This window comes from Malus sylvestris, chromosome 12 (genome assembly GCF_916048215.2).
Source record: "Malus sylvestris chromosome 12, drMalSylv7.2, whole genome shotgun sequence".
Lineage (NCBI taxonomy): Eukaryota > Viridiplantae > Streptophyta > Magnoliopsida > Rosales > Rosaceae > Malus > Malus sylvestris.
Window position 1 is genome coordinate 571,890 of NC_062271.1, and position 24,590 is coordinate 596,479.

Below are 24,590 nucleotides of genomic sequence, written 5' to 3' on the forward strand. Positions count from 1 at the left end.
GACAAATATACCTCATGCCTTTTTCAAAAATTACACCTTCGTTCCGTCCCGTCCCGTCCCGTCTGCGTACCAAACGCACCCTTAACGAATGAGGAAGAGAGTTAGACTTAGGTGGCCGGGTTGGGAGGGGGGGGGGGGTGGTTGTGAAAGAAGAGGGAGATGTTGAAGACTGGTTTTTTTAATTCTTGACAGACCAACCTATTCTCCCTCTTAAATGGCCATAATACCCTTCACTCCCCTCTCATCTTACAATTTCGCCCCTCCTCCCCAACAACTCCTCCTCCTCGTTTATCCATGGCTACCGCCGCCGCTCAGTCAGCTACTCAGGTACCCTTATGATTCCAGAAAGAAAAAACAAACATTTGTTGATTGGTTTTGTGAGATATTTGTATCTGATTTTGCAATGAATGAATGATTTAGAAATTAAGTGCGAAAATTTTGATGTAAAGTTGCAAACTTTTAAGCCTTAATTTCAATCGTTCTTCTTTGATCAGAGTTTTTCAGGTGGAGATGATGCCAGTGTTTTTCAGTTGATCCAATCTCATCAGGTAAAGTTGAATACTTGGTAAAATTTGATGTAAAGTTGAACACTTCTACTGCATCACATGTCCATTTTCAAAGTTTCTACATAAATAATGTACTATTGCTATTAGACTATTAGTGTAGGAAATTGAACTTGGGAATGTAGGATTTAGCTCTGTTGAATCTTTATTTGGTTGTTCTTGCAGGAAAAGGCTGCTCGGCTTCCCCCGGTTGAGGAAATCCGTACTCTGCTTGATCGTAGTGTTCGCGGAACGCTCTCCACTTTTTCTCAGGTTTCCATATCATTTTTTTTTGTTTTTGCTTTCTTCTTTCGCAAATGAATTTCTGTTTCTTAGTTATTTAATTCTGAGAGTAGTGCATCACCTTCTTGCACCTTGCTAATGGTAGACTGGTCAATTAATATTTTTGATCTAGAAGCTTAGGACTTTATGCCCAATTCATGAAAAATCGCCGAATGGATGAAAAGAATCTAAGGCAGTGACTCGTGAAGAAGGGGATTTATCGATTCTGGTTGGAATCCAACTGGAGACCAGATAACAATCCTAAATGGATTAGATGTCTCCCAGTCTATGATTGAGGGTAGGCCTAACATTCATCCCTCAAAAAGGAACATTATTTCATGCATTTGGATGCACCTATATAAATCTCTCTTTCTTTGACTAGTAATTACATGAAAGCAGCATTATCTCATTAGGCTTTTTAAAGTTTATGCGTAGTGTAGTCTTTGTGGTGGTCCTCATAATAACCGTACACTTTGAGGATTGAGGCTAATGGCTTTGTGGAGTATCGTAAGTCTTTCTTACAAAATTCGGGATGAAGCAATCCAAGGTTTGATTCCCAACAAGTTAATGAGGCTGAAGTTTTGTTCAAATTATTTTTATTTTTGGATAAAATTAAATTTAGGACGCACTGGTGGTCGGTGATGAAAAGTGTGCAAAAAATACGTAATTGCACTACAGAAGCATGATGCTGGACCAAAAACCCTCCAGACTGTTTTCTGATGGTTTTTTCTGGTACTGATTACCAAAGCCTGACGTTGATACATGGTTGGGGAATAAATAATACTTTTCTTTAACATTCATAGGGTGTTGTAATTTTATGATTGACCTCTTATGAGTATCGTTCCTATTAATCACTCTGGTTGATTGATGTTTATGGGATTTATTGCTTCAACGACGTTGTTGTCCTTGAATCATTTTCATTGGTTTTCTTTAATGTGCAGAAGCATGAGGGTCATCCATCAGGATCAATGGTTGACTTTGCATGTGATGCAGATGGATCTCCAATATTAGCAATTAGCAGCTTGGCAGTTCATACAAAGGTTTGTTGGATTTTAACTTCAAACTTATTATTGGCTTGGGGGTGAATAACAACTAATGTGAACCTCAAAAAATCTTTCTCTGATACCACTTGTTGAGGTTTAAGCACAAAAGAGAAATCACACCACACAGCAATACACAATTGTACTTATAAATAGGCAGTAAAAATTATGTTCATGAGTTTTTGTTCAAAAAGTTCTCCCTGCATCAATGAGGGATCGTTCTTCTTCAAAAGGAATATAACGAATGCAAGACAGTTGAGTTAAATCAATGCAACCCAAATGCAAATTTTAACCGTGATACACTCGCTATTTCATTACCCCAGAAAACACTCTCTTTGAAGAGAGTTTTGCTCTTACACAATGCTCACTCAAGCTAAAATTGGAACTAAGCTGCAATATATTATCTAGATGCATAGGCAGCATCCTTTCTTCACTTGAAATGATGCTAACCTTCTTTCATGTGGAAGGAAGACTGCAGAACATTATGTTTTAAACTTCCAATCTGTTCCATATAATTTTATGTAAAAACATGTAACCCTTCCAATCATGGAAACCAGCCGACTAAAATAAGCTGCTACTTTATCACTGTATGGATCTCTCTGCATGTTAATATCACCAATATCAATAATATCATATCCTATCGTGCTTTTTCATTTTTCGATTCAATAGGACCTAGCCATTAATCCCGAGTGCTCATTGCTTGTGGCTAAAGACCCTGAAGATAGGACTGATTTGGTGGTCACGCTGCATGGTGATGCTATTCCTGTAAGTAATGGCTGCTTTTCTAATTTTATATAGTGTTTGAAGTGCTCTCTCTCTCTCTCTCTCTCTCTCTCTCTCTGGTTGCAAACAATCTAAAATGGTTGTTACAATCATTTAGGTTTCCGAGATGGATCAACCAGCCATACGCACTGCATATTTGGCTAAGCATCCCAATGCATTTTCGGTAACAATCTTGTTCCAAAGCATAATTAATGTAAATGGATGATATGTTGCTCCAAGTTTTATATCAGTATTAAATCATCACGTACAATCTGAAGGTTGACTTTGGTGACTTCCAATTCATGCGCATTGAACCAAAAGTTGTGCGATACGTGTCAGGGGTTGCAACAGCCTTGTTAGGATCAGGAGGTACTTCACCTTTTTGGTGTATTGTCACTCTTGGAAAAGATAATTTTGTACTCTGTAGATAACTTTTGAAACGGATGTACCATGGCCTTGTTATTTTTCTGTATTTAGCACCTCTTGTGGATTTTTTATTATTTATTTATTTACAAAATATTGTAATTGTTATATATCTTTCACATTTTTCTTAACATTCACTACTTTTACTTTCAGAGTTCGGAAGTGAGGAGTATAAAGCTGCAAAAGTTGATCCAATTGCTCAATTTTCAAAGCCTGTTGCAGTACTGACTCCTTAACTAGTATACATGCTTTATGGTTCATCTTAGTATGAATTGTTCGCTTTTTCTAATAGAATCTTAAAACTATTGCTTCCCAGTCTCACATGAACAGGGATCATGCTGACGATACAAAAGCCATTGTGCAACACTCGACTTCTATTCCGGTATTTTCAACTGTTATAAACTAATATTATTAGGAAAGGTGTTTCTTTTCTTCTTCATGTTTTCCTTCTCAATATTGGGGATATCAACTTTGCTCACATTACCTAAAACGTAAAACTAAACCAATGAATATGGTGTCAATATTGTGCCAATACATGTTGTTTCTGCCAGGCTGACACTTCGGAAGTATTCTGCATGAATCGCCCAGATCCATTTATGAATTTTGGAATCATAAAAGATATGAACACATAGACGGGTGGGGAAAGTTTAGTTTGATGCAAGGTGATTTTGTTTTTCGGCAGGTGGACTCTGCTTACATGTTGGACTTGGACAGCCTGGGTTTCAATGTTAAGGTAACAACCAATTTTTAACTTTTCATTGCTAATAGCCATCCTTTATATTTTTAATAAACCATTTGTCTCTGTGCTGCAACTGAGGTTTTGTGCCAGAAATGCTATACAAATTCACCAATAAAATTTCTTCCATTTTGACATGATATTTTTTGGACTTTGTTACTCTCATTTTAGGTTGGCTATCAGGGAGATAATTTCAAGCTCCGCATACCTTTTCCTAGACGTGCAGAGGATCGAAAGTGAGACCTCTCGTTTATATGAATGTTTCCCTTTCTGTTGAAGTCAAGATTTATTTTCTGTTTACTTCTGCTTCAGTTATTCCAGATTCTGCAAGGTTTTTATGTTAATGTCGTACTGCATAAATCATGGAATAATTGTCCCTCATGTTGGTCGGAGGATATAGTTATTATTTTTTCCTGGTTGACGTGATTTGTGGCTATAGTCAAGATTGCTATCAAAAGTTCTTACTGCATACTTGGAGTTGGAGTAAATTGTTTCTAAGAAGAAATGTATTTCTCTCTTTTTAGGGATGTGAAGACTTTAGTAGTGGAAATGCTTCAGGCTGCAAAGGCTCACGATCGTTAATCTCACCGTACGTAACAAGGTGCGCTTATCTGAATTTCTAATGATACGATTGTCCATAAGAGTCGTCTTCTTTTGAGAGGTTCTTAACTTCTTATCCCGTTCTACTTTGTAGGATATTTCAGCACCTCGGAACTGCCATCACAGAGATATGGAAAAATTTGGACTCAAAAGAGGTGAAATGAGATATTCGTTGCAGAAGAATATGCTTGTTTCTATTGTATGCTCAGAAAGAAAGTCTACATAATACCAAGAATCATGGTTACGGCATCCACATAAACTGCTTCCAAACTCATAATTGTTTAACGTGAAAACCGATATCTGTTTGTTTGTAAAGTGATCTTCCTTGTCCTGTTTGTCTGTTTGACAGATTGTGTAAAGAATAAGTGTTATGGACCTCAATGTAATGGGATTTGAATATACGAGAAGTTCGGATTTAGGTGTTTTTTATGGATAACGTCCAGATGGTTCATACAATTCAAGAATACTCTTAGAACCAGCTACTCCACCGCGTTTTTGGCGTGCTGATGCCTTGGCTTCTATGGGCCATTCTCTTCCGAATTCAAAGTTGTTTTGGGGTGTTGGTTGCTCGTGATTTTGCCTCGTGTTTGGCATATGGCAGGCAGCGGTAATCCAACATACTTACGATAAATATTCTAGGGTAAGGATTCCCGTCTCACGTCATCCGTCCTCTTATGACACGCACAAGGAGGTACCCCTGTATTCGGGTCATGATACAGAAGCCCCTTCCCCCAAAAATATCTCCATATTTACACACTACAAAACATAATTTTTCATTGCTCACACTTGTATACAAAACATAATTTCGTAATTTACAATAACCCCCTTTTACTCGAACAAAAGCCTAACCACTCTACATTACACACCGCATTCATCTTCTAAACAGAGCAAAGAAAACTGTCATCCCTTCTGCTTCAACAAAATTCAGTTTAAATTACACCTATCACTCCGACTCGGTTTCCAGGCTCCCCATACCCTTCAATCCTCTTGGTCTCTGCATCATTCAAACATCAACCAAATATCAAAATACGAATGCTCATACCCCTCGAAAATAAAGAAAAATGATGCAGCAAATGATATAATAATTCCAGTTCAAGTACCTTCTTGGTACTCTTCTTCTCCCTAACTTCATATCTCTCTTGGCACATATCAGTGAGCCATGCACCGGGACTCACCAACTACAACCCAACCAAAAATCGGTATCAGAAGCTAAAGTTGAACTCGCTTAGCCACACGAGGAAAATACAGTCCAATTTCAAATCTGTTATTTAGCCGAGAAACTAACAAGAGGACTTACAAGTAAGCTTCTTTGGATGAGTTTGGCCCTTTTTTTGGGTCTTTGGGGAAGTTTACAACCCTTCATGGCCAAAAAGTCCTCTTCTTTCTCTTTGCTCGACAAACTGATGTACAGTTTCGGCCAAACAAGCCCCCGGTCCTCAACACTGTTTCCATCCATCATAACCTTCCCATTCCCGTTGCCATTACAACTCTCATCCACACCCACTGATCCCCTTGTGGTGTAGTACCTTTCCTCCTTCTCCGGTGAAGATGACTTTCGGTTCTCACCTGCGCTACACCAGAGCAGACCCCCATCAGAATTCCTGTAACCAAACCAAACAGACCCACAAAATAACATCAGTAAAATTAGACAAAACAGCTTGACAACTGTAAGTTTTATAACAAAACACATAAAAAGCTCAACTAGAGAACAAAAAACTACCCTCAACGGCTTGACAACGGCTCCACTTGTCATATTCTGATTGATTCTTAATTGAAAAACTCCTTATATATAAAAAAAATGGCATCAACTTTTACCTTTTAAACTGATCTTTTCTCTTTGTCCAGAAAAACACACTATATTTACTGTTAGAGAAACGATTACCCCGCACCCATTTTCTCTTTCTACTGAATACTTACGTTGCTTTATTCTCATTTTATTTATTCAATCCGAAGACGGGGTGTCAACGTGAAAAAGGGTGCGCCGTGATCCCGGAAAATAATTCGCTTCCCCTCGATGCGTCGGGATCAAAATAATACCACAAAAATTATGTACTAGTAGTCGGAAACCAAAACAGGTCGTAGGCGCGAGCCGAAAAAATCATGTGAAATTTTCTAACCTGGTGAGGCGATTGGATTGAAATCCAGAGATGTCATTTTTTCCGGAAGTGGAGACCGCAAAGCGATGAATCCGAGACGATGTGATTCTCCTGCACATGCCACCATTGAATTTGAATCTGTCGGCTGAGATTTCTGTGCCTTTGACTCTCACACATCTGAGTCTCTTTCTGTTCCCCCACTGCAAGAAAAACTCTGGTTCTGAAGCTCTCTTATTATTCCTCTCTTCTTCCGTCTCCATACCTGCGAAAATAAATTCAGAAAATAAATAAATAAATAAAAAATCAAAACTTGCATCTTCCCAAATGAAACCAGAAGTGAAAAATCAAAATCTGAACAGTTGAAGAAAGCTTACGATGAGATGTTTCCATGTAAATTACAAAACTTTGAGGATTTTCCAGCAAATTTCACCAAAACAATGAGAGCCCAGATGGAGATGGAGACTCCTCTTCTGGAAATCTCGCTTCTCCGCCTCCTCTGTCTTTGCTGTTGTTCAGGTTAGTTACTCTCTGTATTTTCCTCCCATATTTTGTGAATTCCTTCTTCTTCTTCTTCCTTTCTTCTCTGTTGTTTCTCTGTCCTCCACTTTTTCTCTCATTGCATTTCTCGATTTATCCTTTGCCTCGGCCAGACAAACAAAATAACTGAAGTTTACCTTAACCGTTAGATTGAATATCAACGGTTTTGGTGCTATGGATTTTGTGTGCCTGCTTTTGGAGCCCAAAATGATATTCGATTTGCACATTTGGTTTTGGGTTTAGCCCATTTGTTTCAGTTTTGTGAAATGAAGTTGGGCCTTCAATCTCAAATCTCAACTCCTTTCCCATTTGGTTTTATTTAGAGGCTCTTTCGTTTTTAAACATTGTCTCACTTTTTTAATGTTGAATTACTCACTCACATTATGAACTTATAGATTTGGCGTGTTTTCACAAAACTTAATGATCTTTTATTTTTAATTTATATATTGGGGTTTTAATGATCCTTTGTGCATCTCTTTATCATAATTTATGTCACATCCCGACCCGGGGTCCACCACATCCCGGGCCCGCTCCACCACCGTAGCACGATATTGTTTGCTTTGGGCCGACCACGCCCTCACGGTTTTGTTTTTTGAGAACTCACATGAGAACTTTCCAGTGGGTCACCCATCATGGGATTGCTCTCGCGCGCTACTCGCTTAACTTTGGAGTTCCAATAGAACTCGAAGCCAGTGAGCTCCCAAAATGCCTTGTGCTAGTTAGGGATGAGAATATACATATAAGGATCACTCCCCTGGGCGATGTGGGATGTCACAATCCACACGGCCAGGGTTAGGCTCTGATACCAATTGTCACATCCCGACCTGGGGTCCACCACATCCCTGGCCCGCTCCACCACCGTAGCACGATATTGTCCGCTTTGGGCTGACCACGCCCTCACGGTTTTGTTTTTGGGAACTCACACGAGAACTTCCCAGTGGGTCACCCATCATGGGATTGCTCTCGCGCGTTACTTGCTTAACTTCAGAGTTCCAATGGAACCCGAAGCCAGTAAGCTCCCAAAAGGCCTCGTGCTAGTTAGGGATGAGAATATACATATAAGGATCACTCCCCTGAACGATGTGGGATGTCACAATTCATATACCAGATTAAATAATTAGAAAACGATTTATGCACATCTTTTTTCTATCCTTAAACACATCTATGTTTAGAAAAAGTCTATTGATTTTTATTTGCTTCATTTGATTCAAATGTTATAACTAAATAGTAAATATAAATGTGCATAGAGATAAGATGGTGTGTGATGATTATTTTCCTTATCGATCCCTATAAGAGACAACAAGGTGTGTTCGACCTAGGAGTTTGGTACGATGTGCATTAGTTTTTAACGATATTGTCAAAGCCAACTTGTGTTATATATCTAGTAATGATAGCGATGAAGATCATCTGTCATATATCGTATATGTTTATTCAAAGAAAGAATATAGTAATAATATAAGAAAGAATCCAGCAATAGTATATTAAGAAATAAACAAGTTTTGTCTGGTGAATGTAAGTTGTGTCGAAGCCACGCCTTTGAAGATGTAACTCGTTTCATATGACAGACTAGGTCTTCCTATTTGTATCCTTCTTTTTGTTCTTGTTCTTGTCTAGAAGATGATTTTGGTGCCTCCAAGTGGCAGTCTATCGTGCCTTCACGACCTTTTTTTTGTATTTTTGCTCTCTCTCTCTTCTTTTGTGTTATGTCCTTAAAATCCTCAAGTTCTTTTCTCTAGTTTCTAGTTTGTTTGTAAATAGGTGACATTTGGTGTAGAACAAAAAAAGCAACATTGTGACGTATGTAAGAAAATGATCAACAAATATTGAGTAATCGACACGTTAGCGAGAGTTTTATAGGTTTTTTTTTTTTTTTTTTGGGGTATTGATGTTATTTACACTAAAATGGTAGGGAGTGCGCTAAGCCTCACAATAAGCTTGTAATAATTGATGAAATTGGAATTCCACCATAAAATCAATTGGTAATCTGGGGAGTAGCCCAAAACCATATAAGCCTATAGCAAGGCATGTCCCGTACCGATGTGAGACAAACTTTTTCTCACATCATCAAATCTCAACAATAATGTGGTTCAAATTCGCATTTGGCGAAAATTAAATCTAAAACCTTTTACTTACAAGTGAAGGAAAATACTAATATACCGTAGTATAAGTGACGAGAGAGTTTTATAGTTGACGTAGTTAAGAATTTTTACTCCTACACATGAAAGTTTGCTCACCTTGGTAATTAGTAATGTGCATAAGATTAATTTCTTTGGGTACAATTAGAGATGTGGGAAGGATGATTTAATTTTAAACAACAAAACTCGGGTTTAACGAATTAACACTCTAAAATACTTAAGCTACGTACCCAATTGATTGATTTCCGTAAAATGAAGAATTATTATTTTGTAGCTGTGAAATTCGAATAAGGGTATAAATGGAAAAGCAAAGAAGTCTCTTGTGAGAGAATTTTTCTACATTAAACATTAAATATGTGTTTCATAAGGTAACAAACAGAAAAGCACACAGAGAAGCTCCTAAACGACCAACTTGCTTATTGAAAACTCAGAAACCCTAGAATATATAAATCCCGCTCCCACAACCAGATAAGGAGATGCAGACAAGTTTCCTACTACCATTCAGAGCTAGCTAATACAAGAGGAGTGCCTCCGCTTCTTCCATTTCCTTAAAGCAAACCCTAGCTTAAATCAAACCTGCACTGGCTTTCTCTCTCTCTCTCTCTCTCTCTTTAATTAATTTCAATGGAGTTTCAGTTCCAACAGCCGAAGCAAGTTTCCTTTGCAGCTGCAGGCATTCCGAAAAGCAGCAGCAAAGTAGGGAAGTTGAAGGGAAGAAATAATAATAGTAGAAGCAACAACAACGCAAACAAGTTTGTTGGTGTGAGGCAGAGGCCTTCGGGGAGATGGGTTGCTGAGATCAAAGACACTACTCAAAAAATAAGGATGTGGCTCGGAACCTTTGAGACTGCGGAGGAGGCTGCCCGCGCTTATGATGAAGCCGCCTGCCTTCTTCGCGGCTCAAACACTCGAACCAACTTCATCACCCAAGTGTCTATGGACTCCCCTCTTGCTTCTCGCATTCGAAATTTACTCAACACGAAAAAAGGAGGAGGAGGAGCCACTAAGCAACAACTAGCCCAACTACAACGTAGTATTAGTTCTGATCATGATCATTTGCCACCACCGTCTGAACAACTAGTACGGAAAAGTACTAGTAGTACTTCAACTAGCAGCAGCAGTGACACCACTTCCCTTTCGAGTGAGGTATTTCAAGATAATTCTCTGCTGTTTGACGATGTCTACAAACCGGATTTGAGAAACTGCAACGAAGAGTTTGAGTTGAGTTCTTCCTTCAATAATTCTCAATCCAACCTTCTTTCATGGGGGTCATATCAAACGGGGGTTGACCACTTCTCGTTTGCTCAACAAGCGTTCGAGTTTCCGAAACATGAGGCGGCCGCTGCTTTGTCATCAGCGGAGAGTACTACTACAACTAGTACGGCAGGTGAAGCTGACTCAGAGTTGATGGATTTCGAAAGGATGAAAGTGGAGAGACAGATATCGGCTTCGCTCTATGCAATGAATGGGGTGCAAGAGTATATGGAAACAGTTCATGATCCAAGCGAAGCGCTTTGGGATCTTCCGCCGTTGTGTTCTTTGTTCTGCTAGTTAATTACGATCAATTGAATTGAAGGTTTTGTTGTTGGTGGGCATGGATTTTTCATCTCTCTTTCTCTTCAATTATTATTGTTGCATGTCAACTTTGTTTTTTGTTCCTTCTTTATTTCATCACTCTATACTCTCAAAGGGGTTTAGGGTACGTATACGATCGACGGCTTATAATAACTCAGTAACTCTTATAAATTAAGATGGATCAGAAATTTATTTGTATTAACTTAATCCTGCGGATTTAATTAAATATCAATGTCTGCTGAAACTTATAATGTTACTAATTAAAGGTTCCCTAGCTAGCTCAACGAATGTAATTGACATGTTGTTTCAAAGTAAACACCCTTAATTTCTCTTACAGATCAAAATAAGAAACACCGAGGAGACGTACTTTGGATGCGATACTCGAGCCGAATTAAACCCGTCTTGTTCTACAGATGTATGTATGTTTTAGTTGGTTGATTTTTTCGGCAAGGTGGGGATTTGGATACAAGTAGAACCAGATGTGATGACAAGAGGCTGTCTTGCTTAACAGCAGCAATGAATTAAAGGTTATTGAAATGAACAGTTCGAATCATGCGTCATATTGCGGAGTCATTGCGGAGACGACCTACGCAGAGTTGTCATATTAACTTACCAACTAATTAACACTCACTACCATTCGATAACTTGGGGTCTAAGATATAGGTCTCGAGTTTTGGGAAGATCTCAATTGTTTCAAAGATATTATTGTTTCATTTCAAGTAATGGAAAGTTGGCTACTTTTACACGACAAACGTTCTTCGAAAACCATTACAAGGGCAGAACCAAAACACAATGTCATTCGAAAGAAAAAAGGATATAGAAAAATGCACAGCTAGATAAGAAACAAAATAATCAAGAGGTCTAGCGGGATAGACAGATGGCTACTGAAGGGAATCCCAAAGTATTATGGTTTAGTAATCTTCCCCTTCATCTTCATCATCAACGCCTTCTGCCCCTACTTCCTCGTAGTCTTTTTCAAGAGCAGCAAGATCCTCACGAGCCTCCGAGAATTCACCTTCCTCCATTCCTTCACCTACATACCAATGTACAAATGCCCTCTTGGAATACATAAGGTCAAATTTATGGTCAATTCGGGAGAAGACTTCAGCTACAGCGGTGTTGTTGCTTATCATACAAACTGCTCGTTGCACCTTGGCAAGATCTCCACCTGGTACCACTGTCGGGGGCTGGTAGTTAATACCACATTTGAAACCAGTTGGGCACCTGAAAGTATCCATAAAAAGCACTCATTCGGATAAACACAAAAGACAATAAAAATAGCTTATAAAGTCAAAAAATCTGCATTGAAAACCCCATCATCCTTACTTTTAAGACGGTTCCTTTGAATCCACTTTGTCTACAAACAAGGTTTTCCTACCAATAATATAGCTACCAGTGGATAAAAAATTAATGTATACACAATGAGAGTATGATGCCAAAAACATGTTTTAACCCACAAATGTTCTAGAGATATACTAAGAAAATGTCACCATTAATACACCCTCAGCTTAACGTGTGTGATCGTAAATAAATGTCATTGCCAGTGCCTGAACAAGAAGAACTAAAATATTGAAATTAATAATAAAGCAAGGCCCATCTCATCAATTTTGTTGCAAATTCTATTTAGGTTTATATTTTAATGAAACTAGATGCACAGAATGTCTACTCACCAGTCCACAAACTGAACTGTCCGCTTTGTCTTAATGGTAGCTACAGCAGCATTTACATCCTTTGGTACAACGTCACCACGGTACATCAAGCAGCATGCCATGTACTTCCCATGCCTTGGATCACACTTGGCCATCATACTTGAGGGCTCAAATACAGCACTTGTGATCTCAGGAACTGATAGTTGCTCATGGAAGGCCTTTGCAGCGGAGATTACAGGGGCATAAGATGAGAGCATAAAGTGGATACGAGGGTATGGAACAAGGTTAGTTTGAAACTCTGTAATGTCCACATTAATGGCACCATCAAACCTCAACGAAGTTGTCAAAGAAGAGATCGTTTGGGATATTAAACGATTCAAGTTGGTGTAGGTTGGCCTTTCAATGTCTAAAGACCTCCTACAGATATCATAAATGGCTTCATTGTCCAGAAGCACAACCACGTCTGTATGTTCAAGGAGAGAATGTGTGGAAAGCACACTATTGTAGGGTTCTACCACAGCAGTGGAGACCTGCACATTTTAAGATTAGTTGTTGTAGACGGATGGACATGAATGGTTCAACAAATTATGAGAACCTTTACATGGAAGCTGATGAAAAAGAGAACTTTAAAAAAAAAATTATTCTCAAACAGTAATATTTCCTAGCTTCTGCACACCACTCATGTTGTCTCTCCAGATGTAATGTCTAGTTTCAGACTGGACATGCATACTTCTACATTAAGAACTGAAAAACTATTGAGTACAAGCAGATGGAAAAGAGATTAAAAATATGTAAACAGTAACGGAATAAAAGGCAATAAAAATTTTCATTCTCAAAGAAGTCATCTTTTCTTAGGTTCTGAGAATCTGAGTTCTGACCCCCATTCTGTTGCCCTTCTGGTAAGTAAACATGTTGTATCTCTTGTAATTTTAGACTTAGATTTTTCTTCAGATTTACTCCCGTGCATCTTATAGTTGGTTTGGCTATTGAGGTAACAGAACTAATTTTTCACAATAAAACATATAAACAGGTACAGCATACGTAATTTAGAGAAGAAAGACGAGTTGGGCAAGTGTTCACTAATACTAGCTTTAGCAGCAAAGATCCATCCAGTTATATTGTGTATTTTTTTTAAAGTAATGTACCTGAGGAGAAGGATAAATGGTGAAACCGAGCTTTGACTTCTTTCCATAATCAACAGACAATCGTTCAAGAAGTAATGAACCCAAACCAGAACCAGTGCCACCACCAACAGCGTTAAATACCAAAAACCCTTGCAGGCCAGTGCAATTATCAGCTAATTTTCTTACCCTGTCAAGGCATAGGTCCACAATTTCCTTCCCCACTGTAGCATTCAACAGAGAAAACCAGTTATAACTAAAGTAATAGATGGAAATGCCAGTTGGACGTTGCAATAGAAATTCTTATACCCGTGTAGTGTCCTCTGGCAAAATTGTTAGCAGCATCTTCTTTGCCAGAAATAAGTTGCTCAGGATGAAAAAGTTGACGGTAAGTCCCAGTCCTGATTTCATCAATAACTGTTGGTTCGAGATCAACAAATATGGCTCTGGGCACATGACTTCCAGAACCAGTTTCGCTGAAGAAGGTGTTAAAAGAATCGGTTTCAGAGCCGACAGAGGTGTCACTGCATTCACATATAAACCTTCTTAAGACCAGAAGAGTGGGAAAAGACAAGATTGACGCAAAAGGATCCACTCAGTTAAGAGATCATGACATTTCTTGACATTTGCACATTACAAAGACGAGGGCGTCTGAGTTTCAATTAAGAAACCGACACATACACATTACATATGTGTTCATATAATAGATTCAACCAAGCCTCTGCGATTCCTAGGTTGATCTCAACAGATGCAAAAATCATCAAAACTTGATTGAAATTCCAAGAAAGACAAAATCCAATATTTCCAAATCTAGACAAGAAGCTAACATTAGTAACAATTCAACACCAGAATTCAATCAAGGTTCCTCTGAATTGGAAATGAAACGATAATAAGGAAGGCAAAAAGAATTGGTCTTTGAGTGTGTTGATCTGAATCACAAATTATGCTGCATTACGAAACTCCCCACATTTTAGTTTTCATGAATGAAGTAGCAAGAAACCATGTTGCATTTAGGCCAATCCAATTCTCATCTGCTAGATTTGTTGAACATAAGTATAACCCAATTCCCAATTTCATCAACGAAAACAAAAAAGATTGAGATTTTTCACAGGAATATGTATTTAAAGTTCCAAACAAACAAAAAAGCAGAGAAATTGAGAGGGAGTGAAAGAGGAAGAGAGAGGGGTAACACCTGGGCATGGTACCATTAGGCTGAATGCCATGCTCAAGGCAGTAGAGCTCCCAGCACGCATTCCCAACTTGGATCCCTGCTTGTCCGATGTGTATGCTTATTATCTCCCTCATCTCTCTCTCTCTCTCTCTCTCTCTCTCTCTCTCTCTCTCTCTCTCTCTTCAATTACTTACAACAACCAGAGAAAGAAATGCAACAACAACGTTATCTCTTCTGTTTTAATGATGATTGGTATTATTGGTTGTTTGCCTTTTTTTTTTGGTAAACAATCATAATCAATTATTTCTCTTTTTTTTGGTAACCATGTAATTTTTTTTTGTCGGTAAGCATATAATTAGTGGTTCTAGATATTTAAAAATAATAATATTATTATCTAATTAATGTATTATATTTGTGTTAAGTTCTTAATTTATTTTGTGACAATACGATTTTCATGCCCTTGAAATATCGTTTAAATTGAAATTTGAAAGGAAGGTCATCTTCAACCGACCGGTTAAAAGGTTATAGGGCTAAAATAGCTTGAAATGACATGAAAATCGTCTCCAACCGAGAGCTGGCCAAAGAGCTTGTGAGTCCCACTGGGCCAAAACCCCCAAATAAGACCAGTGGGCTGGCCATTTTCAGCTGGCCAGCCCGCCCTCGACTCCAGCCCATTACCCTCCAACAGCTAATTGGCGTCAGAATGTCAAGCATGACTTTATGACAAGTGCAAAAATACAACGCTTTCTTCGTTATTGTGCTTTCTTTATGCCTAAGGTGTTTCAATGGACCATTTTCTAACTCAAGACGAACTCCAATGGAAGATCAAAACAAGAGAGATAAGGAGAAAGAGAAGTAATCTGGAGATTTACTATTTTAATATGGTAGTTTAATTTAATTAATCATATTAATTTATTTAAAATAATAAATTATTGAGGGGGTTCTGTTCGGTCTCTGGCCTTAACTTTTTTGTTAAAGAGCTATATTTGGCCTATAACTATTTAACCCCCTCAGTTAAAGATGATATAAAATATAATTTATCATTGTTCATTAAAATATAATTTTAGACTACTATAAGGTTAAACGTGACCTCTGGTTCTGGCTAAAGATATATACAATGGGACTAATCCAATCCATGTGCTAGAGGATTCGGAAAAAAAAAAAAAAAAAAAAAAAAAAAACCATGTGTTAGAGCGGAAGCTGAAAAGCCGGAAATGGTAATGATATGAGATAGATATGAAAAGGCGACATCGGCAACAGCACAGAAGGCAGAGGAGGAAATCAAATGGCTAGTGTGAAAGCAGTGGCTCTTATCATCGGAGATTCCAACGTCCGGGGCTCCCTTCATTTCCTTCAGGATTCCAACGGTATCTCTCTCTCTCTCTCTCATTTCTCTCTCTCTCTCTCTCTCTCTCTCTCTCTCTCTCACCGGAAATCCAATGAATGATGAACAGGGGGGCCTACACACATACAGGGGAGGATTAGTGGCCTCTCTCCTGGCCTTCATGGTTTCCATATCCATGCTCTTGGTGATACCTCCAATGGTTGCAATTCCACTGGTATCTCTCTCTCTCTCTCTCTGTTTTTGCTTCAATTCTTCATTTTTATGTAATTTTTCATTGCATCTAGGACATGATTCTATTTTCTTTAATGGGTTTTAATTGCTTCATACTCTTCGTTTTTCTTGGTGGGTGGTTACTGGTTTGGACTTTTCAAATTTTTAATCTTTGATGTTTTAGGACCTCATTATAATCCACTGAAGAAGGAGCATGGAGCTCCCTCAGATAAGGAGCGTCACGCCGGCGATTTGGGTAACGTTGTTGCAGGCCCAGATGGTATGAACAAAACAACTACGAAAAAGTATTGCTTTTCTTTTTTGTGTGTAATTAATTTAGTATTGTACTAAAATTTGCGCTCTCACTAACTCTGCAGGAGTTGCTGAGGTTTCTCTCCAGGACTGGCAGGTAACAATTCTTTATCTTTTACCGTTTACTAAATATTCGTAACATTCTTTTTCCGATAGCTGTGTGACTGATGGTGTCTAGCCATTGTTTTCGAAGAAATGAACTTCGTTAAAGTCAAAATATGAATATGAAGAAATATGTATGCCTAGATACTTCATTCTATGGATCTAAATTCATAGAAGAAGCGCTGTAAAGATCAATCCGTGAGGTTTTTAAACATCTATGTACATGTCATGGGCTTATCTACAATGCTAGCTTGTTATCAGCAGCTATGCGATTATTCATATGCCCTTGGATTGCTGCCTGTACCCCCTTCGTTATACTTTTCTAATCTATTTTTCTTGATACCAATTTTAGATTCCACTGAGTGGACCTGATTCCATTCTTGGGCGAGCAGTCGTAGTGCACGCTGATCCTGATGATCTTGGTAAAGGTAATCATGTAAAATTTGGTCAGGAATTTGGTTGTTTATTACATAGCTGCTACTTCAGCTCCTTTGTGTGGTTTTATATCTGCTTGGATTATTTGACACAAAAGCAATAAGTTTTCCTATTCCATGATTATTTCACCCAAAAGGAATTTTACACATTCACAATATGATTTTGAGGCTTGTGGTCCTTGATCACAAATTTCTTGTCACCTCTCTCTCTTCTAACGGACGATCACTTTAGTAATTTTTTTAAAACAAAGAGATGAAGTTGTAATCATACAAGAAACTGTGCATATTACTTGATCACTCAAGTTTTCGTTTCTGAATTATCAGTATCAATTGGCACCAACTACTGATTTTATGACTAGAAAGCAAATAACTACGCTGTGGGGAACAAATATATTGGCTAATAGGCAGATATTTGTCTATAGAACTTTATGTCAAAGTATCAATCTTTATTAGATTATCTTGGTATTTAATTCTAAGCCACTTAGTTATGAATCTGCGATGAATCTTCTTTTCATGGGAACTAAAACCTTGTGAGACTTTGTAATGATCCTCAAAATATTTCATTTTGAAGTCGTTAATTCTTTAAGGCTGTTGAGATACTGTAATACAAAGTAGATGAATGTACTTTGTGTTTTTGCAAAGCATCTTCTTGTACTTATATCACAAAGACGACAGACTCATGATAATTAAGGCTGAATAATGGTTATTCATGCTGTGAAATCTTTCTCTCACTTTTGTCAGGTTTGTGTTAATCACTGAACACTCTAAGAAGCGCTGCACTTCTTACTTGAGAAATAGTTTCTCTTGCATACCTTTTGGAACTTGATTTTGACTTTTAAGTTTTAACAGAAAAGTGGGTGACTTTACCTGTTTTGTAGCCCTTCACATTGCGGTTAAAGTCATATGTGTTTTGTAACAAAAAGTACCACATATGATTTTCCAGTTTGTGGCTCTGTGCTGTTATTGCTAGTATGATGTTAGGAAATTATAAAGCACTAAACCAATTTGGCGTTTGCATTTTCTGTCAACAACGTACTCTGCCATCTTCAGTTATTTCAAAATTCTGTTTGCTAGTGCAAATGTCAGTGCTGTGGATTGATCTTTGATTCATCTTCACATGAATGATATCATCGATGTTTTGCCCTGATGTCTATATATCCCCAATTGAACAGGTGGACATGAACTTAGCAAGACTACCGGGAACGCAGGAGCAAGAGTTGGATGTGGTATGTATTTCACTTCTCTAGCTATTTGTTGTTGCTGGCAGATTGTTTATATCAAATTCAGTAGTAGGGTCCGGCGAACTGTTTTTTTGTCATTCCTCTATTTTCGCTCACACCCTTTCCAATATTTGTAATATTGATTTTCGACAGGTATCATTGGCCTTAAGTCATCTGTGTAAAAGAAGAATGGCTGCAGAACAGAAAGCAAATAACCTAGTAAATGTGGTTTAGTCCCTTCTTTTTTATTCCTTTGTGTTTAGTGTTCTTTATGCATGTTATGATAATATTCTATGGGTATATAAGATGAACTTGGGAGACGAGAAGTCTAATTTAGAGCCTTTTGATAACCATTTCGTTCTTAGCTTTTAGTTTCAATTTTCTTAGCTTCAATGAAAAACATATGGGAGAAGTAAAGGAGAAAGGATGGAGAAAGAATGGAGAAAGAATGACAGGAGGGAGTGAGAACGGAGAATGCATAAATGATGAGACAAAACTTGAAGGGAAAAGAAAAAAAAAATCTCCTTCCTCCCACTCTCACTTACATTCTCTCCCATGAACAATGAAAACTAAAAACAGAACGTCCGGTAAAATTGTTGGGGAGCAAATCTCGTCACTTAGACGATCAACTATTATCTTAAGCAATACAATTAACATTATGTACAAATATTAGATGCCTAATTAATTTGTTTTTGAATATTACAAGCAAGCATCTGGTGGAACAATGCCACTAGTGTTTACATTTACATTGATACAAGTATTGCAACTGCTGATGCTGATGTTCCTTCAATGTTTTGGTACAATACATCACTGATTCTCACACCTCATCCCTGTAATACATTGCATAAAGATAAAAAGTTTCATTTTTAGGCGAGCGATATTCTAATTAGTCTAATCTAAAACAACGTTGAAGGGGTTCAAGGGAATTGAACTTTGATGCAGAAAAAGGGCACACTACTCTTAACCTATTTGACTACACTCAAATGTGCGATCGATGTTTATTACCCGAGCGGGGCAGTTTGTGTTGCGTGGTTGGTCGATTAGAATGGGGTTTTTGACATTAAGCATTACAGCATCAAGGAATAAACATATAAATTGGGCGTGGATGGATTTAAAGGAGACATGCACGATAGCAATGTTTGATAAAGCAAAAGCACATATTCAGTTGGTGAAATCAGTAATTTTGTTTGATAATCCATCACTAAATTAATTTGGTACAGATATACTCTGTTACAGTTCAACCTAACGGACTGCCACCAATTGTCAAGTCTCCAGACTTTGCGCCTCTCCTGTTCGTCATGCAAGATTTTTACTGATTTTGGTCGTGCGTCGGTCGCCTTCCCGAAAAGCTTTTCTGAAACTAGTGCTCTTATCTGGTGGCATCAATCTAGCCCCTCAACCATGTGTTTCTGTAAGATGAATTGTCGCGCAGCGAAGCATCGTGTGGCTTGTATTCCATGAGATAGCTGTGTGGAAGCTTCAAGTTCCGCTTGATCGCATCTCTTAAAGCCATTACAGCCTGGTTAACAAAAGCAAGGTCAAGAGATTACACCAAACACGCAGACAGAAAGACTAGTAACACAAGTAGCAAACTGCTATAAATTACCAACCTGATGATCAGAAGCATTCCGATTCCAGACACTCAAAATATCCTCATTGAATCTGATGCTTAGTACTGCACCACATATGTTCTCTCCATAATCAAGCTGGTCACCCACCAAGGCAAGAACCTGCGCATAATACATAAGTAGGAGTAAGAAATAAGTTCTAGTCGGTACTTCCTCTCCTCCAACGAATATATCTACATTTAAATACCCCCAATCCCCAGCCCAAATATCTCAACTAGCTCTGAAAAAAACATTAGACAAAGCCACATTAAATTAGCAGTGAAACCCCATAAGAGATGCACACTCATATAAATGCATATGTCAAGCATGTCCAGGCATTTGAAGATACTTTCGTAGGCTCCATTCCTATAGCATCCAGAGATTAATATAGGTAATTTAGAAAGATGCCAAAATACGCTCATTCAGGGTTCTGGGCAACAAACCCACCCCAAGAGTTACACCTCAACCTAAATGCATCAACCCATCGTAATAAAAGTGAAAAATGCAATGATGCTGTTCTTACCGTCTGGGATCCTGCAGAACAGGATCCCACACCTGAAGCTGCCAGAATTTGCCTTCTTAGATCAGTGAAAAACAATCGGAAGCAACCCAAATTGCAGCAAGAATTTTGTTAAGCAACAAAATCAATGAGACAAAGTACATCGGTGTAGAGAAAGCAATGTAATATTAAGCTGCACGTGAGGATACTTTAATACCTTATAGAAAACATAAAAGCAGCTTCCAATTACTGCATGGCTACATTGATTCTAAAGCGGGTCTCGACAAAGACAAAAAGAATGCTTTACTTGTAAGAGTTGGACTAATATGCAGTTGATTGTCCTAAGTGAACTCCATTGTGGTAACTTGTCACTAAATTTCCATTTAATATTCCACAACCAGCAAGTGCAAATTAATGTCATACTTGTAAGAGTTGGACTAATACAAAGTTGATTGTCCTAAGTGAACTCCATTGTGGTAACTTGTCACTAAATTCCCATTTAATATTCCACAACCAACAAGTGCAAATTGCCATACTAGGTTTCGAGCAAAGATAATCAGCTCTAAGAAGACCATATGGTTTCCTTTTTGTCTACCAGGTACCAATAACCTCTATGGATTAGAAGTTGGTTGTGTATACCCAGGTGAAGGCAAGCTTTAAATATCAAATTGTTTTGGGTGCTACCAACTCTATGGGTTGGATGATATATTCATCTAAGGTATCACTGACATCTAGGCGATATGTCACCGAGATAAAGGCAAGTATCAGTATATGTTGTATCAGTATATGTTGTGTTGTCGACCACAGATTTGATGAATATTGACCAAAATCTTATTCCTGTGTGATTTGCAAAACAAGAGCTTGGTCTTGATCCTGTTGGGCTAAACATAAATGGATATACACAATCTACATCAGTGCACTAATTATTCGTTTAACATTCATAAAGCTTCGTTTAAAATTTATATATATCTACGAAAATTACATTTCTGTAACTTTTTACAGTATATTTTCATCAATACTTTGATAAATCCAGACTACCGATGTATTCCCTAGTTCCTCTTTTTTCACCCCTACGGTAGGACTATGAAGGTTAAGCATATGCAATACATCATAGTAGTTTTCCACAATTTCAAGATGGTCATTAAAATTGAACGTGCATCAAGTTATCAATTCAAACAAATTTGGTGGCACAAAATCAGAGACGGAATACAATAATCTGACAACAATCATAATTACTGTTTCTTTATTGCAGACATAAATCTTCAGAAAAAGGCAACATTTAAGAAAAGTTAGATGACTTCTCTGAATGTTCAGAGAATCTGCCAATTTCCTACTGAAACCCACTAAAGCTTCAGAAGGATAATTTCTTCAAAACCCAGCAAGGTTAAAATGAAATAGTATTATCAACTGATGTATGAAAGTAGCTTGGCAATCACGCAATATGACAACAAAGAGAAAATTCCAGTTTTTATCCTTACCAGGTCCTCCCAAAAACGGCCGGACACAGCCTTTTTGAATCGTATTATCCATTTACCACCATTGCAATTAGCAGAGTCCTGAAAAACAAAAAATTTCAGACATGTTGGCATTCTGTCATTCAAAAACTTAATATCTTTGAAGAAACAATAAGATACTTGCATTCTGTAGGAAGGAATAAGAAGCAAAATTAGCTAAGTGATTAGAAAGAGCAAACTGAAAGTCAGGTTTCGGATATTTACTTCCCAGAGTGGGCGGATTCCATCTTTGAAAAGATGCAAGTCTGTTGGACTAGGCAAAGAAGAAGGACGGGCCAGGTGGCAGTAACAGACCCAAAAATCTTCAACCTATATTATCCAAGCAACAACAAGTCAATAAAACGAAAAGATTACACTTAATCACATTTCCTCCTGCTGATATTAAGGTAGATATTGTACCGTACTGAAGTCGACAATTTTCTTTATATTGTCTTCATATGGTGTCTGGCTCCGGATTCCTGGGGTGCGACGAGTGTACCAAAATACGAACTTGTGCTAATCATAAAAACATGGCAAAAATAAGTTACACAAAAACACAAAGATTGCCAATTGAACCTGCATTTGAAACAGAGAATGGAAGAACAAGAATTTGGTATGCGAAAGACCCACAGTAGACAAACTGAATCGAACGAAACCCGGTATCGTTTTACAAAATTGATGAGAACAAAAGACGGAGATCAAAATAAATTGACTCCTAGATATACAATTCAACAGAAATCCAACTCCTTGGGCGAAAATTAGAATTTCAACAATTTAATCATAAATTCAGAATAAAGTCAGCTAATTGAGCAGCAATTCACTAATTAAAGACCACAACTTTATCTAGATGAATGAATCTCTCTAGGTTAATCAATCTAAACCCTATACATATATAGAGAGAGAGAGGGAGGAGGAGGAGGAGGAGGAGAGAGAGGGAACCTTGAGGGGATGGAGGCCAGCTTTGAGGTCGCGAGCATGGCGTTCACGAACTTCATCGGATTCCTTGGGATGATTATCGTGAGAGTCTACGACGAGTGCTTGTGCGTAACTGGTGACGTTGTTGTTGTTGTTGTTCTCATTGTTGTTGTGGTTCGACTCCTTTTCTGCTATCAACTCCATCCTCCCCCAAAATCCCTAATTCCCTCTCTCTCTCTCTCTCTCTCTCTCCCCTCTCTCTGCAACGCACAGCAACAACAGTCGAACACCGTATGAAATGAAGGTAGAAGAGAAACACGGCTTATTCTTCTTCTTGTTTCGGGCTTTCTACGACATGTTCTTGGGCTCAATTTCAATTAGCCCGCAATTGGGTTTTGGGTTGGACTTTATTTTTTACTCGCTAAAGGAGATGACAAGACACGGTTATTCACTTTTTTCAAACCCGAAAAAACTATGAGGAATTTCCACCTTCACCGCAATTGGGTTTTAGGTTGACTTTATACAAACCCCCAAATCTCATCCTAGGTTTTCACCTTTTTCTTTCTTTAATGAAAACTAATTAAATATATAGTGAAAACTTTGGCAAATTGTAAGTTAAAGGGTGTTTTAATCGTTAATTTTTTTTATATTATTATTAATTTTTAATCTCAGTAATTTCGTTTCATAATATCATAAATATGAACATGTATAATAAATTGAAATATATACATTTTATTTATCAAAATTTGATCATTCTTTTTTAGTACATCAATATTTTTACACTAAGGGAATGAGGAGTTCGGCTAAGTCACACAATGAACAGCCTAATTTGGTATCGAATTCACCATTCACGAGATTCGAACCTAAGATATCTCACATGTACCAATTTTCTTTTATTATGCCACCATTCCTCCTATGCCGACTTATCTCCAATGTCTTGTGTGTTTGTAGGAACATAGAAGGTGACCGTGAAAAATGAAACAGGTTAAAACAACGTATGATGAGGCTGTTAAAAGCTTGAGATTAGGTAAAAATCATTATTCATTAAATACGTGGCACCACCAATTTTTAGTTAATCTATCCACATCAAAAGTCAAGACTCCAGTATATAATTTTCGTGCAAAAACATGCCCCGTAGGCAGAATCAAATATGATATGTATGGGCTTAAACTCTTGACTGGAATCCCTGTGGAATGCTTTTAGCAATAGTTGGAAGATGAACACCGATCGTATTTGCTTTATAAATAGATTTGTTTTCCCAATTCCAAGCTCGTAACAATTTTTTTTTAAAGAGCAACATTTTCGTTACGTAAGACACACCTGTGGAGCCAAAAATATTCACAGGGCGACACGTGGATTTTTGGACAAAATGACAAAAATACCCTTGCAGTACAACGAGGTTCCTACGCGCAAGCAGCGGGCAACCCTCTTTCAACCAAGACAGAAGTGCCCAAAATAAGTAACAATTCAAAGTCCATCTCATCAAATCCTTTCTACAAGGTAATTCCCAAACACATTCCTTTTAAATTATGTTAATTGGCTAATTAATGGGTTTATTGCCTAATTAACCCATTAATTGTCAATTAAACCATCCATTATATCCAAATAACTACAAAATACATCCAATTCAACCCTAAAACACCACATGGCCGGCTATCCCCATTTCAAAACCTAATCCATCACTTTTTATACCTTTTTCACCATTTCTTCCTTTTTATTACCCAATAAATTCAAAAACCACCAAAACATTCATCTTATGTTTAATAGCCAAATAAATTGGCTAA

At 37.8% G+C, this 24,590-nt stretch overlaps 7 protein-coding genes across 8 annotated transcripts in view; 4 read left to right on the top strand and 3 right to left on the bottom strand.

Moving 5' to 3' along the window:
* LOC126593539 (uncharacterized) overlaps positions 1-24,590 on the top strand; it is a 91,990-nt gene that overhangs the window by 23,407 nt on the left and 43,993 nt on the right. The window contains exon 15 of one of the 2 annotated variants that reach the window (XR_007612991.1): positions 4,541-4,814. The exons of the other annotated variant lie outside the window; for it this stretch is intronic. The gene's annotated coding sequence lies outside the window, so the exon portion shown is untranslated. Of the gene's footprint in view, positions 1-4,540; positions 4,815-24,590 lie in introns of those variants that run through there. 2 annotated transcript variants of the gene reach the window in all.
* Positions 295-4,549, top strand: LOC126593568 (uncharacterized). Its single transcript, XM_050259668.1, has 14 exons — positions 295-327; positions 495-548; positions 729-815; positions 1,766-1,864; positions 2,534-2,629; positions 2,745-2,810; positions 2,905-2,995; positions 3,203-3,270; positions 3,342-3,431; positions 3,732-3,782; positions 3,957-4,021; positions 4,107-4,167; positions 4,310-4,386; positions 4,480-4,549. Exons 1-14 carry the CDS (start codon positions 295-297, stop codon positions 4,547-4,549), a joined length of 1,008 nt encoding a protein of 335 aa, XP_050115625.1.
* Positions 5,134-7,101, bottom strand: LOC126593544 (uncharacterized). The gene is made up of 5 exons (XM_050259640.1): positions 6,856-7,101; positions 6,503-6,743; positions 5,683-5,986; positions 5,486-5,563; positions 5,134-5,379 (listed from the first exon to the last, which is right to left on the bottom strand). The coding sequence occupies exons 1-5, from the start codon at positions 6,869-6,871 to the stop codon at positions 5,329-5,331; spliced, it is 690 nt and encodes a 229-aa protein (XP_050115597.1). The 5' UTR covers positions 6,872-7,101; the 3' UTR covers positions 5,134-5,328.
* LOC126593540 (ethylene-responsive transcription factor ERN1-like) lies at positions 9,552-10,811 on the top strand. Its single transcript, XM_050259635.1, has one exon. It carries the CDS (start codon positions 9,778-9,780, stop codon positions 10,702-10,704), a length of 927 nt encoding a protein of 308 aa, XP_050115592.1. The 5' UTR covers positions 9,552-9,777; the 3' UTR covers positions 10,705-10,811.
* Positions 11,417-14,893, bottom strand: LOC126593538 (tubulin alpha-3 chain-like). Its single transcript, XM_050259631.1, has 5 exons — positions 14,691-14,893; positions 13,808-14,022; positions 13,523-13,722; positions 12,399-12,907; positions 11,417-11,952 (listed from the first exon to the last, which is right to left on the bottom strand). The coding sequence occupies exons 1-5, from the start codon at positions 14,801-14,803 to the stop codon at positions 11,640-11,642; spliced, it is 1,350 nt and encodes a 449-aa protein (XP_050115588.1). The 5' UTR covers positions 14,804-14,893; the 3' UTR covers positions 11,417-11,639.
* Positions 15,828-18,642, top strand: LOC126593545 (superoxide dismutase [Cu-Zn] 2). The gene is made up of 7 exons (XM_050259641.1): positions 15,828-16,036; positions 16,124-16,228; positions 16,409-16,504; positions 16,602-16,633; positions 16,991-17,066; positions 18,245-18,298; positions 18,446-18,642. The coding sequence occupies exons 1-7, from the start codon at positions 15,955-15,957 to the stop codon at positions 18,472-18,474; spliced, it is 474 nt and encodes a 157-aa protein (XP_050115598.1). The 5' UTR covers positions 15,828-15,954; the 3' UTR covers positions 18,475-18,642.
* LOC126593543 (eukaryotic translation initiation factor NCBP-like) lies at positions 19,403-23,106 on the bottom strand. The gene is made up of 6 exons (XM_050259639.1): positions 22,831-23,106; positions 22,312-22,407; positions 22,117-22,221; positions 21,877-21,954; positions 19,903-20,022; positions 19,403-19,811 (listed from the first exon to the last, which is right to left on the bottom strand). The coding sequence occupies exons 1-6, from the start codon at positions 23,008-23,010 to the stop codon at positions 19,680-19,682; spliced, it is 711 nt and encodes a 236-aa protein (XP_050115596.1). The 5' UTR covers positions 23,011-23,106; the 3' UTR covers positions 19,403-19,679.

Bases quoted from the DNA above. Each gene is read 5' to 3' on its own strand.
- LOC126593568 (XM_050259668.1), top strand. From the start codon at position 295: ATGGCTACCGCCGCCGCTCAGTCAGCTACTCAG. The intron at 816-1,765 runs GTTTCCATATCA...TTTAATGTGCAG, and splicing joins CGCTCTCCACTTTTTCTCAG to AAGCATGAGGGTCATCCATC. The intron at 3,432-3,731 runs GTATTTTCAACT...GTTTTTCGGCAG, and splicing joins AACACTCGACTTCTATTCCG to GTGGACTCTGCTTACATGTT.
- LOC126593544 (XM_050259640.1), bottom strand. The intron at 5,564-5,682 runs GTAAGTCCTCTT...GTTGGGTTGTAG, and splicing joins TCATCCAAAGAAGCTTACTT to TTGGTGAGTCCCGGTGCATG. The intron at 5,380-5,485 runs GTACTTGAACTG...TGAATGATGCAG, and splicing joins AGAAGAAGAGTACCAAGAAG to AGACCAAGAGGATTGAAGGG.
- LOC126593540 (XM_050259635.1), top strand. From the start codon at position 9,778: ATGGAGTTTCAGTTCCAACAGCCGAAGCAAGTTTCCTTTGCAGCTGCA.
- LOC126593538 (XM_050259631.1), bottom strand. From the start codon at position 14,803: ATGAGGGAGATAATAAGCATACACATCGGACAAGCAGGGATCCAAGTT. The intron at 12,908-13,522 runs GTACATTACTTT...TAAAATGTGCAG, and splicing joins CCATTTATCCTTCTCCTCAG to GTCTCCACTGCTGTGGTAGA. The intron at 11,953-12,398 runs GTGAGTAGACAT...GGATACTTTCAG, and splicing joins ACAGTTCAGTTTGTGGACTG to GTGCCCAACTGGTTTCAAAT.
- LOC126593545 (XM_050259641.1), top strand. From the start codon at position 15,955: ATGGCTAGTGTGAAAGCAGTGGCTCTTATCATCGGAGATTCCAACGTC. The intron at 16,229-16,408 runs GTATCTCTCTCT...TTGATGTTTTAG, and splicing joins CAATGGTTGCAATTCCACTG to GACCTCATTATAATCCACTG. The intron at 16,634-16,990 runs GTAACAATTCTT...TACCAATTTTAG, and splicing joins TTTCTCTCCAGGACTGGCAG to ATTCCACTGAGTGGACCTGA.
- LOC126593543 (XM_050259639.1), bottom strand. From the start codon at position 23,010: ATGGAGTTGATAGCAGAAAAGGAGTCGAACCACAACAACAATGAGAAC. The intron at 21,955-22,116 runs GTAAATATCCGA...TTTGTTTTTCAG, and splicing joins GAATCCGCCCACTCTGGGAA to GACTCTGCTAATTGCAATGG. The intron at 20,023-21,876 runs GTAAGGATAAAA...TATTATGCGCAG, and splicing joins GCCGTTTTTGGGAGGACCTG to GTTCTTGCCTTGGTGGGTGA.